This window comes from Homarus americanus, unplaced genomic scaffold, assembly GCF_018991925.1.
Source record: "Homarus americanus isolate GMGI-L3 unplaced genomic scaffold, GMGI_Hamer_2.0 scaffold49719, whole genome shotgun sequence".
NCBI lineage: Eukaryota > Metazoa > Arthropoda > Malacostraca > Decapoda > Nephropidae > Homarus > Homarus americanus.
The window spans coordinates 6,473-18,211 of NW_024740070.1; the positions used below are offsets into that span (position 1 = coordinate 6,473).

General features: G+C 38.1%; 2 protein-coding genes across 3 annotated transcripts; one reads left to right on the forward strand and one right to left on the reverse strand.

The window, feature by feature from the left end:
* Window positions 1–2,240: 2,240 nt before the first annotated feature.
* Window positions 2,241–5,480, forward strand: LOC121875061 (putative nuclease HARBI1). Its single transcript, XM_042379409.1, has 4 exons — window positions 2,241–2,270; window positions 3,494–3,567; window positions 3,863–4,570; window positions 5,116–5,480. The coding sequence occupies exons 3-4, from the start codon at window positions 3,907–3,909 to the stop codon at window positions 5,478–5,480; spliced, it is 1,029 nt and encodes a 342-aa protein (XP_042235343.1). The 5' UTR covers window positions 2,241–2,270; window positions 3,494–3,567; window positions 3,863–3,906.
* A 100-nt stretch (window positions 5,481–5,580) lies between these two features.
* Window positions 5,581–9,583, reverse strand: LOC121875062 (nuclear apoptosis-inducing factor 1-like). 2 transcript variants are annotated; one of them, XM_042379410.1, is made up of 3 exons: window positions 9,062–9,581; window positions 7,682–7,801; window positions 5,581–7,234 (listed from the first exon to the last, which is right to left on the reverse strand). In XM_042379410.1, the coding sequence occupies exons 1-3, from the start codon at window positions 9,345–9,347 to the stop codon at window positions 6,663–6,665; spliced, it is 978 nt and encodes a 325-aa protein (XP_042235344.1). In that variant the 5' UTR covers window positions 9,348–9,581; the 3' UTR covers window positions 5,581–6,662. The 2 variants fall into 2 exon arrangements, with proteins under 2 accessions (XP_042235344.1, XP_042235345.1); XM_042379411.1 differs by lacking the exon at window positions 7,682–7,801 and having other exon boundaries at window positions 9,062–9,583.
* Window positions 9,584–11,739: the final 2,156 nt, after the last annotated feature.

The following is an 11,739-nucleotide window of genomic DNA, read 5'->3' on the forward strand; positions in this document are numbered from 1 at the left end:
TCAGAGAGCAGCTCGAACATGGGCTCATAAACAACCCGACAACAAACAACCCAAATGACAGTCCCGAATGGGATATTCTCGACACTGTCATGACAAAAAACTGCAGAGACCCTCAGCCAAATAGAAAGAATACACCAAGACTGGTTTGATGAAAATGACCCGGCAATAAATGTACTCGTTAATGATAAACATACTGCTTTAACTGACTGGCAGAACAACCCTCAGTCTTGGACCAAAGCTGATACCTTCCGCAAGAAGAAAGCGGCAGCCCAGCAGGAACTTCGCAATCTAAAGAACGACTGGTGTAAAAATAAAGCACGTTAAGCACAAAAATTTGCAGATTAGCACATGATGCGCGAATTTTTCAATTCCACTAAAACATTTTATAGGCCGATCACTCGTGTTGCAGTCCTCCTCCACTCATCCAACGGTAACTCCATAATTAAAGATGATGAAGGCCTCCTTCAGCGCTGGAAAGAGCACTACCATTCATTGCTCAACCGAAACACCAACGTGAATATCCTGACAACCCAGTAGGTCCCTCAACATCCAGAGCTGACCCACCTCAGCTATCATCCATCCCTGAATGACGTACCTACTGCCATCAAACAGATGAAAAATAACAAAACCTCAGGGTCTGATGGAGTCCCAGCCGAGGTGTATAAAGCAGGAGGACCTCTACTTGCCAGCAGTCTCCACTTTCTCCTGGAGAATAGAAGGGAAAAGAAGGAAATCCCTTAAGCTCTTAAAGACGCCTCCATCGTCAATATTTATAAGAACAAAGGAGACCAGTCAGACTATCGCAATTACAGCGGGATCTCCCTGCTGTCCGGAGCTGGCAAGATATCGCCCCAATCCTCCTAAACAGACTTCTTCCTGAGGTGGAAAACTTCCTTTCAGAATCTCAATGTGGCTTTAGACCATCACGTGGCACCATTGACATGATCTTTGCTGCCCACCAGATACAGAAAAAGTGCAGAGAACAGCATTGTGACCTGTACATCGTTTTCATCGACCTAACCAAGGCCTTCGACTCGGTCAACAGGGAAGCCCTCTTGTTAAACAAGGGTGTGTACTGGCACCAACTCTCTTTTCCATTTTCATGGCTGCCTTCCTTACTCGTGCCAGCGTCAATTTAACCGGGGGGATGGAGTGGCCATCGAGAAGTGGATGAAGGGTCTTTTCAACATAAGACGACTCCAGGCAGGAACAAAGGTGTCGACAGCTTCAATACTGAGCTTCAGTATGCAGAGGACCTCACCCTTGTCGCTCACACTGAACGCGACTTACAGTAGATCCTGAACATCTACGCAGATGAGTATACACACTTTGGCCTTGAGGTGAATATACATAAGACTCAGATTCTCTTTCAGCCCACCCCTGATTCAGCCGCACCTCCATCATCCATTCAGTTTAACGGTACTACCCTCTCTAATGTTACCCACTTTCGGTATCTCGGCTCCCACCTGTCCACCGCCGTGGAAATCGAAGAGGAGATTCAGCATCGCATCAGATGTTCATCTCACGCCTTTGGCAGACTCGAAACCCGTGTCTTCAACTCTAGGGAGCTGAAATTATCTACAAAGTTGTACGTATATTGAGCAGTGGTCCTCCCCACCCTTCTATATGGCAGCGAGACTTGGGTCACATACAGGAGGCACCTCAAGGCACTTGATAACTTTATCCAACGTAGTCTACGTTCCATCCTCCGAGTTCGCTGGGAAGACAAGAGAACAAATGCCAGTATTCTTACTGACACCAACTGTAGAAGCATCGAGGCTACCATTATTCATGAAAAACGAACATAAGGGGCCGGATACTCAAAAACATTTATGGGACTGTATGTCTTTGTTTACCCCGTAACTGGACTTACAGTCTCAGATCGGTATACTCAAAACACAGATGGCATACTCAAAACACAGATGGTATACTCAAAACACAGATGGTATACTCAAAACCAATATTTGACATCGAACTCCGTAAGTTAACGCAAGTAACTTACACCAGCTCCCGAGGTTGTGTAACACTCTCAACCCGGATGTAGTAGTGACTAATTCCCGATTGTATAGAAAATAATAATAATATATGTTGTAATAATGCTTGTTAGACTTGTTTTATCATAGAATAAAGAAGAAAATGTTTTGTACATCAACATACTGAAATATAATATTTCACTTTGTCTTTTTCGTAACTTTTTTGTTGTATAATAAGTGTTTGTGTTTGTCTCAGTTTGGAAGAGGCGCATCTTTTGTCTTCTTACACATTATAAAGTATTTCTTACCAAAACAGAAGGTTTGTATTGTTCACACTTAGGGTAAAAATATGTTTTATGACTGAGTAAACTTGCAGATAGAACTTATTAATGTTGTATAGCCGTAAATATCCCTCAGTAATGAAAGCCAAATATGAGGTCAAGTGAACATTCCTGCCAAGACTTCGCCTTGTTTTTCTAATATTCAACCAATAGCCTTAGCCTATTTTCTTATGTATATAGAGTATGATAACATGAAAGGCTATAAATTTCCATAGGCTAGCAAAAATTAATAGGGGCCTATATAACTGCTTTTTCAGTCTTAGGCAAATAAATGTTTAAACATGGGGCCTACTTCGTTTAGTTAGAACATGAGGATTATTTAAATAAGAAATTATACTAATAGGGTATAGGTTAGATAGATAGGTTTGGTTATGTTATGTTATGGTATGTTAGGTTAGGCTAGAGAATGTGTACATGGTTTTTTGGTGAGCGTCAGGCCGTCAGTGAGACACTTTGTCTAGCAGCTACCTTAGGCCTAGTTCCAGACTTTCCTTGAACATTATCATAGGTAGAGTATTAATTTAAGAAAATTTACGGCTAATCCGATATATTTTCAGGTTTTAAATTGTTGTTTCTTGTATGAACTTGAAGACAATTCAGACCAAATGTTACCAACATTGAAAGGAAAACACCAGGGTCTAGGCTAAATGAGTAATTTAAGAGAAGTGATTTGTCATTTAGGTTAGGCAAGGCTATGCTATCAATAACCAATTTATTTGAATTTGCCCAGAATAAGGCTATCTTAGTATAGCTTATGTGTCTTGTCACAGGCCAACATTATGCAAGGGATTATTTACCTAAATTCTAGTGGGGTAAAACACCTATTACTGTGAGATCTCTGTTAGCCGGAACAATTGGTGAAGAGCACTACCGTGAATGAATGAGTGTTTTCCCGTTAACGAGACAGTTATCACAAATCAAGAAAATATCCCTCATCCCCAGAATGTTTATGGTAATGGAAAAATTTTCTCGGTAGTTCCTGCAATTGCCCATTACATCATCTCTCGAACCCAGAAATATATCCCCCATCTCCGGAATTTTCTCGGTTATCTGGGAAACTTTCCTCATAGTTTTCAGGAAAATGTGCCTCTCTGAAAGTCATTTACCTAAGCCGTAAGTTTCCTGCAAAATCATGCTTTGGGAATTAATTTTAGATAAAATTTCAATTACGGCTTTCAGAAAGTTCCGGGTTTCAAGGATTCCGGCTAACGGAGAAGGCTGCTGTTCCTACCAGAAATCAGTTTCAAATGCGAGTATGTGACAGACAAGAGGCAAGAGGATGTCTTTTAAATGCTTTTAACACCCTTATTTACTTTCATAATGAACAATTTCTTTCATTTTTAAATGAATACAGAGATTTTAACACGTGCATTTTTCAGTATTTTACCCCTAAGAGCCAGGCAAAACCTTAAGACCATAATTTTTGTTTTTCACAGGCATAACCCTTCTATTCTAGGCCTAATGATAAAACTTTGAATAAGTTAGTATCAACATAAAAACAATACTGTAACAAACTTCTAAGCCATTGCATAATTTTTTGTCCTGCAGATTGATCCTGTAACACTTGGACCTCATTTTCCAGTTACCCTGCAATGGAACTTGTTGTAGCTTATCTGCATGATCGAGCTTTACGACGTGAACGAAGGTATCGGGACCCTTTGGATCCCATAAATATAAGCGATGAAAATCTAATTAGATATTATAGGTTTCCTCAATGTGAAATTCTAAGACTGTGTGAAGAGTTAGATCCATTTTTAAGGCGTAGAACGAGAAGATCTCATGCTGTTCCCATACACACGCAAGTGTTAGTTGCCTTAAGATTTTACGCCAGTGGAACCTTTCAACATGTACTTGGTGATACAGTTGGTCTTACCCAAGCTAGTGTCAGTAGAATTATTAGAGATGTGACCCAAATTCTCACAGAAAGGGCAAGATTTGAAATAAAGATGCCAACAGGTAATGTACAAATAGCAAGAACTGTGCAAGGTTTTGCCAGAATAAGAAACCTTCCAAGAGTCATTGGTGCAATTGATGGAACACACATACCCATAAAAGCCCCAATTGAAAATGAAGGAACATATGTAAACAGGAAGCGATACCACTCTCTCAATGTACAAGTAGTATGTAATGCCAACGGGTTGATCACAAACTACAGCACCAAGTATCCAGGTTGTACACATGACGCCTTCATCTGGGCCCAGTGCTTACTTCGCCGTCGCTTTGAGGCGGGTGATTTTGGTGATAATTATTTGATTGGTAAGTTTAAATGGCACGGTTAAGATTTTTCCTATTTCAGCTAATCAATGTGACTAGGTGGAACATAGGCTCTAATGCTAGGAGGACCTTACTTAACTGCCCAGTACATGATAAATCATTCATTTGTTGAATTAAGGAACGGTACACTTTTACAGCTATGTTTAACCGTGCATATCGACTAAGTTTGACATCACTGACCTTATAAACCTATGCTGAACCTAATAACTTTCCCTAAACCAAGCTATGACACTTGACGGCACATACATAATTAGTGGCCCACACCTAATATCTTTATTTGTCTTACAGTTGGTTGTTGAAAAATGGTTAAAATATTTGTGCTATATTGCTATTTTTATATGGAAGCAAATACATTATGCCTCATTGTTTGGTAATGCAGCTATATAGTTTATATGTTTTTTGCTTATAGGTACACGAGTGGGCTGAGGGATTAATTCCCCCAAGGGCATTGTAATTATTTTTTTTGTTATATTTCTTATTGAGCTGTACATTTATTTCTTATTTTTTAATCACTCCTGTTATTCCAGGTGACAGTGGGTACCCATTAGAGGCATTCCTCATGACACCATTCAGAAACCCCTCAACCCCTGGAGAAGTTAGGTATAACAACAGCCATACCAAAACCCGCGTAGTTGTAGAGCAAACTTTTGGTGTCCTAAAATCACGATTTAGATGCCTTCACCGTTCTGGTGGATCACTTCAATACGATCCTTCCAAATGTGCCAAAATTGTAAATGCATGTTTCCTTCTTCACAATTATTGTTTAATGAGAAGGGTACCACTTCCCCACGACATCGTCGACGATGATGGAGAGATTGACAATCCAGCTGAAGCTGTAGCAGGGACAGGCCAAGCAGTCCGAGCCAATGTAGTCCGTAATTGGTTTACTTGATGAATTAAAATCAAATATCAATTCACCAATACATTTTTCCTCTATGTTTAAATAGTATTTTTTAGTGCAGTATACAGAGGTAATGCGAATAAAGCGTACATTGATTTAACTTTTATTTTCAATATACTGTACATAATAAAATAAACTTCTTTATAGAAATTAAATGGCTTTCTCTTACCTTAATAATATATGTACTATATCCTTGAACAAATTTGATTCCAATACAGTATACTTTTAATACTACTAAATACCAAAGGCACTAAAGTTTGTGAAACAAAAAATCCTTATATAAAACATATTTGAGAAATTTTAACAATAAAAAAATATTGCTACTGTTTGCATCTTAAACTACACAATTTGACATGGGTCACCACATCGTTGCGAAATAATAATACAACTACTGTTATTTGTTGCCATTTTTTAGATTTAAGAATGGAATACAGTATAATTTTCATATGTCTAGAATTACCTGCATCAATACCCGTAAATTAAAAGAAACTTATAACCCAATACTGTACTACTGTAAGTAATAAAGAAAAAAATAGAATACTCTTTGCTTGTTAAGCTATAAAATGTAACATGAGACAGCACATCCTTATGATAGAACCAATGCAACAACTTGCGCTTTGGAGACTAATGTGTGTTAAATAGCAGCGATTACAGTAGGCTGTTGGTGAATTTGCACCATTATTTCTGTTTCAACCTACTTGAATCATACTTCGCAAACTACAAACTAATAAATAAAACTCGTTGAACTGGAAATTGACTACGTCTTACAAAATAAAGGAACCTTTAAAAAATAAAAATAAGTACATGAGCCTCTTTTCAAACATATAATTTTGAGTGTGGTAGGAACTTTTACCCAAAACCTGGGTAAACATTACCCGTAGTAGCACTGCAACACATGTTATTAGTTGACAAATGTGTGTCTTTCACTTAACTTCGTGATTTTAATGAACTTATGGAGAGCTAAATATTCCTGTTACATTTTCATGACTAGTATAGGCTGCAAGTGAAAGTTACACAATTTTTTAACATGCCGTCTTCCTTCATAACAATCACTCAAAGGAAAATTTATAATATGTCTTTGATGACTTTTCAACTACGCTATTATCACATTTACAAAAAGTAAAGGACTTACCTAAGTAAACAACTACATATACACATACCATAAACACAGCATCATTGGATAGGATTTTTCGACTGCATAACTCTTGCAATGCATAGCATTGCAGATGCAATGCACTCGGTGTTAGCTACAAGCTGTAAAAAACTGTCACTCATTTGTGTTTGAACACGAAGCATCTCTCGAAGAAGATCTTCATCTTTTCGGGCAGAAGAGGTTCGTGGCCTCCTGCCACTTCTGCTGGTACTTGGCATTGGAGGTGAACCCATTTCACCAGTGGAATCACCAGTTACAGTTGACCTAACAGCTGTGGCAGAAGGGGTACTAGACCTACTTCGCTGTTCCGTGGTAGCAGCAATAGGTTGACGAGTATTGCTTGAACTACATGTTTCTACCTCATATGTCCCGGATGATGAAAATCCAGGAATGTTTGTAGGTGCTGAAGTTTCAGGTTCTAAATGCACAATGGGCACTGTGATATCATGTTCCTGTATATCCTCATTCAGAATGCAGGTTATAAAATCATCTTTCTCTTGAACGGGCCGAAACATAAATTCCTCTCGGAAACAACTACCGGTAGCTGTAAACCTAGCTCCTGAGGGTCCGGGGGTTGGTTCTCTTTCTTCTTCTGGAAAGAAATGTAGTATAATAGGTTGATTGAAGTCTATGTTAAGAGTAAAATTAAAATATTACACTGTATTTCCAAATATACAAAAGCTTTTAGGAAAAATAATGGTTTGAAAAATAGTGTTGACCATCTAAATATATTTGTTTAAAATATTTTTAAATCTAAATATCAACTAGTCGTTAAATTTCTTATATTTGCACTTCTCAATTTTGTCCATTAACATACGAGTTATAACAACATTTAATATATAACTTAGGGAAGCAATAAACAAGCTAGAAATGAAACCAACTTACTAGTGTTGTTATTTTTCAAAATATATATATATGAAATCAGTATTTCCAAATCAAGATGTGAAAAAATGTCTCCAAAAGTTTTTTTAAAATAAAAACAAGGACAGAAAAGAACAAAATATATCAGGGGGTTGGAAAAATATTTTGACTGAATTACCAGTAATAGGTTCTTCACTTTCAACATCCCCTGGAATCCCATGTATAGAGGCTGGATCTAATAGTTGAAGAATTGCTTCTTCAATTGCAGTGTATGTAATTTCAATTTGGGGGCCGCCACCTTGAAGAGAAAATATAAATAATAACTGTCTTACTGTGAGCTGTGGTTACATACACTATACGCTAACTATGTTATATTTGGCAGAAATCATAGTTACAAAGGAATCTACTGAAATAGTTCCAACATTATAACCTAACCTATCATTGTAGCTGTAGCCACAAAAATTCTCCTTTATCTATGTCAAAAGTTAATTAGATTTAAGGTAACAAACAATAAATGGTAAAATAAGTCAAAAAAAATAGTCGCAGCCAGAAATTTTCAACCTGTATTAGTTGCAAACTCATAAGCCTAACAAAGTAAAATTTACATATTAATGTATACCAAATATGAATATAAATCTATTGATGAATGAAAATTAACGACATAAAAAAAGGAATTCTATGGCAACTTATACATTATGACCTTCATTACCGTCGGAAATAACGTAATTATTAATATGTAGTTTATAACAGTAACCAAACCTACCTAACCTAGCTTCCTTTACCAACGGGAGGCCTCCGCCGCCCTGCCACACAAACTCATATTAACTATCTCTGCTGTTCCACGTCAGTTGCGACACAATGACAAGTGTGTCTTAAAATTGTGTAATGTATATGATAGGTATAATAAGAAAATCCAAAAGTTGTGGGGAAATTATTAACAGTAGTACAGACTTCCCTGACTACCGGGTGGGAAGATATTGGAAGCATAATGTGTACTCTAATGGTAGACCCTGCTGCCATATGGCATCACGAAAATTAGGAGCAAGTCTAAGGTTGCTAATCTGACTAAATGTGTCATTTACACACAATTGCAGGGTCGCAATTGTTTCTCGTAATATCAACAACACAACATACATACTGTATATTGATTCTCACTTTTTGTGTTTTCATTTCGGTATTTATGGTTATTTATTATTAATATTATTATTAATAAAGAGGTATTTTTATTAATAGTACTAAAGAATTATTATTACAGGCCCCGACGTGGGTCAGTGACTGTGCCTGGGTTGGTTAATCCACGTAAAAAGAAAAAAAAATTAGGTTGAACGGTAAAGTTTTTACTATTTACTCACACGGAAAAATTCGAAGAACGATGTTTCTTTTAATGAATGTGCTCATATAAGGAAAATATGTGTATTCATTCACGATGGAGAGCCACCACACTACTTACTTCCTTGAGTTTACAAACACGTAAAATCGTACCAAGCCTCAGAAAAACCATAGTTAAGTTTGTTTCATATTATCAATCAATAACCACGCTAACAATATTATGACTTACCTGTTCCACCAGCATATTTCTTATCTTGTGCTGCTTTTTTCTTAACGCTAACACGAAGATCAGAAAACTTCCGCCGAATTTCAGTAACATTGCGGGTGACTCTACCAACAGCATTCACCGCATTTAACACTTCACCCCAGGCATGGTTTTTGAGTTGAAGTGTACATCTAGTTGAGTCCAACTTCCCTAAAATCATTTCTTTTCGTTTGGCTACCTCAGTCACAAGAGCGTATACTTCAGCCTCACTGAAATTAGGCCGTCTCTTCTTGGCTGGTGGTCCTTCCATGTTTACACAATAATATTACGTGCGTCGCTCTCAGCTGATTTCTCCTTCTCTTGTGATTGGTTGATGATTTTGTTAACTGAGCGTTGATTGGCCAACGAGCATCTGCACTGACATCTACCGTCCGACAAGAGAACTTAATTTACAGGGTAAACACTAGAGTTACGAGAACTTATGGTAGTCTTACGGAACCATAATTAAATTTTGAGTATGCTAAATTTATGGTACTGTAAGGCTTCCGCAATATATGGTACTGTATCATGCTGAAAAACGTAACTTTTGAGGTGTTTTGAGTATTCGCCTATGGACGACAGTAGACTGCCAAAGCAGCTTCTTTACAGTCACCTAACGAATAGTAAACGTAACGCTGGCGGGCAATTGAAAAGGTATAAGGATAGTCTTAAGACAAACCTGAAAAGTGCCAAATCGACCCCCTCACCTGGGAGACGACTACTCCACATCGTAACGCTTTGAGGAGCACAACACGAGAAGGTGTCAATACTTTCGAGTTAGCCCGACTGCATATCGAGGCAGACAAACGCCATTGCCATAAGACGCTGCCGCCGCCCATCCCGCACTAGAAGTAGCCCCCCACATGTGCAACATCTGTGATCGAGCCTATCGGTCCAGTATCGGCCTCTTTATTCACCTCAGAACTAACCACCCAAGATGACATCCTTAATAACTCATATGATTGTATCATAGCTGGATGATCGTCATACTCGATTCCGAGTGAAAGCAAAGTAGTAAGTAGTGTGTGTGTGTGTGTGTGTGTGTGTGTGTGTGCATTTACTCATATATAAATTTTACAAAGACTTCATAATACCATTATCAACAACAAGAAGTTACCTTAATTGATAAAAAAAAATAATATGTTGCGGTAGACAATATAAATCGAAATCCTCAAAATTTTTAAGGTCTCCCACGTTTTTAAGTCAGATTTTATGGTTTGTATTCCTCCTAGTTTTGGTCTCTTCATGAACACAACTCCATCCCTGCCATGGTACAGGTGTTGGTCCCCTGATGCTTAGTATTCAGCAGCTAGTGGGTGACCCCAACAACGTGCTGGTCCACCCATGGGTTAGAGGAACAAGTGCATCTCTACACGGTAATCTCACACACGTTTATTATGATACACAGAGTTTTTCGTTCGATTTTTTAAAGGTGTGTGTGTGTGTGTGTGTGTGTGTGTGTGTGTGTGTGTGTGTACGAGTGTATGTATGTGTTTATCCGAGTGTGTAATTAATTTCATGGTGAGAGCACAAAGGTTAGTACAACTAACAATAGCCAGTGCGCAAACTAAAACCATTCCACCACTACAGTACAGTCGGAAATATTAATACGTAAAGGAAACCACGACAAATTTCAGTATGTATTACGAAAACTTGACTCTAGTTTGTGCTGTTTCGATAATTATCATACAAAATTAACTTTTAGTTTACATTATCTGAATAAAATCAGCTCCATTTTTATTGGTATTAAATAAACATAGGATGTAAGTGATATTTATACTAATATTAGATATTAGCTCATGAATGATGAAAGAGTAACTAATAAGTATTTAAAAAATAAAACAATTTTTTGATATATTAAAATTATCAGCAAGAATTCCATTATAAACAGAATATAAATGCAAATGATTTTCATTCCAGTATTTAACTTCATAAATACGAAACATGACGTTGTCGTACTCGTAAAAATATGTTTTTACGCCTGAGTGTCTAATTATTTCGGCATGTTTTATGAGAGTGTCGCCTAAGGGGCAGGATGTGACACTGGCATACTGTACCTTCACATTACTGCACAGTAAGGTAAGTCGTGCAAAATGTTCAATGTTTTCTGTTATTATTGTACGAGTGGTGTCTACTGTGTGTGTGTGTGTGTGTGCGTGTCAACAACAAACAACCTAAGTCCGAGTGTCGAATGGTGTATCTTCGACGCTGTCATTACAAAAAACCCTGCAGCGAGACCCCCGGCCAGGTCGAAAATAAACACCTGGATTGGTTTAATGAAAATAACCAGGTAATCAACGTAGTCGTCAGAGGTAAACGTACTGCTTTCACTGACTGATAGAACAACCCTCAGTCTCGAACCAAAGCTGATACCTTCCGCCAGAAGAATGCGATAGCTCAGCGCGAATATTTCAATTCCACTTAAACAAGTATGGCCGAACTACTCATCGCGCGGCAACCATCCGCTCATCCGACGGTAACTCCCTAATTAAAGACGAAGTAGGCAACCGTCAGCACTGGAAAAGGCAGTAACACTCCTGCTCAACCGAAACACCGATGTGAATGTGCCGACTACCCAGCAGGTCCCTCAGGACCTAGAGCGACCCACCTCAGCTATCTCCATCCCGAGATGAGGTAGCTACTGCCAACAAACAAATGAAAAA

Bases quoted from the DNA above. Each gene is read 5' to 3' on its own strand.
- LOC121875061 (XM_042379409.1), top strand. From the start codon at position 3,907: ATGGAACTTGTTGTAGCTTATCTGCATGATCGAGCTTTACGACGTGAA. The intron at 4,571-5,115 runs GTAAGTTTAAAT...CTGTTATTCCAG, and splicing joins TGGTGATAATTATTTGATTG to GTGACAGTGGGTACCCATTA.
- LOC121875062 (XM_042379410.1), bottom strand. From the start codon at position 9,347: ATGGAAGGACCACCAGCCAAGAAGAGACGGCCTAATTTCAGTGAGGCT. The intron at 7,802-9,061 runs GTAAGTCATAAT...TTTCTCTTCAAG, and splicing joins GAAATATGCTGGTGGAACAG to GTGGCGGCCCCCAAATTGAA. The intron at 7,235-7,681 runs GTAATTCAGTCA...ATTTCTTTCCAG, and splicing joins AAGTGAAGAACCTATTACTG to AAGAAGAAAGAGAACCAACC.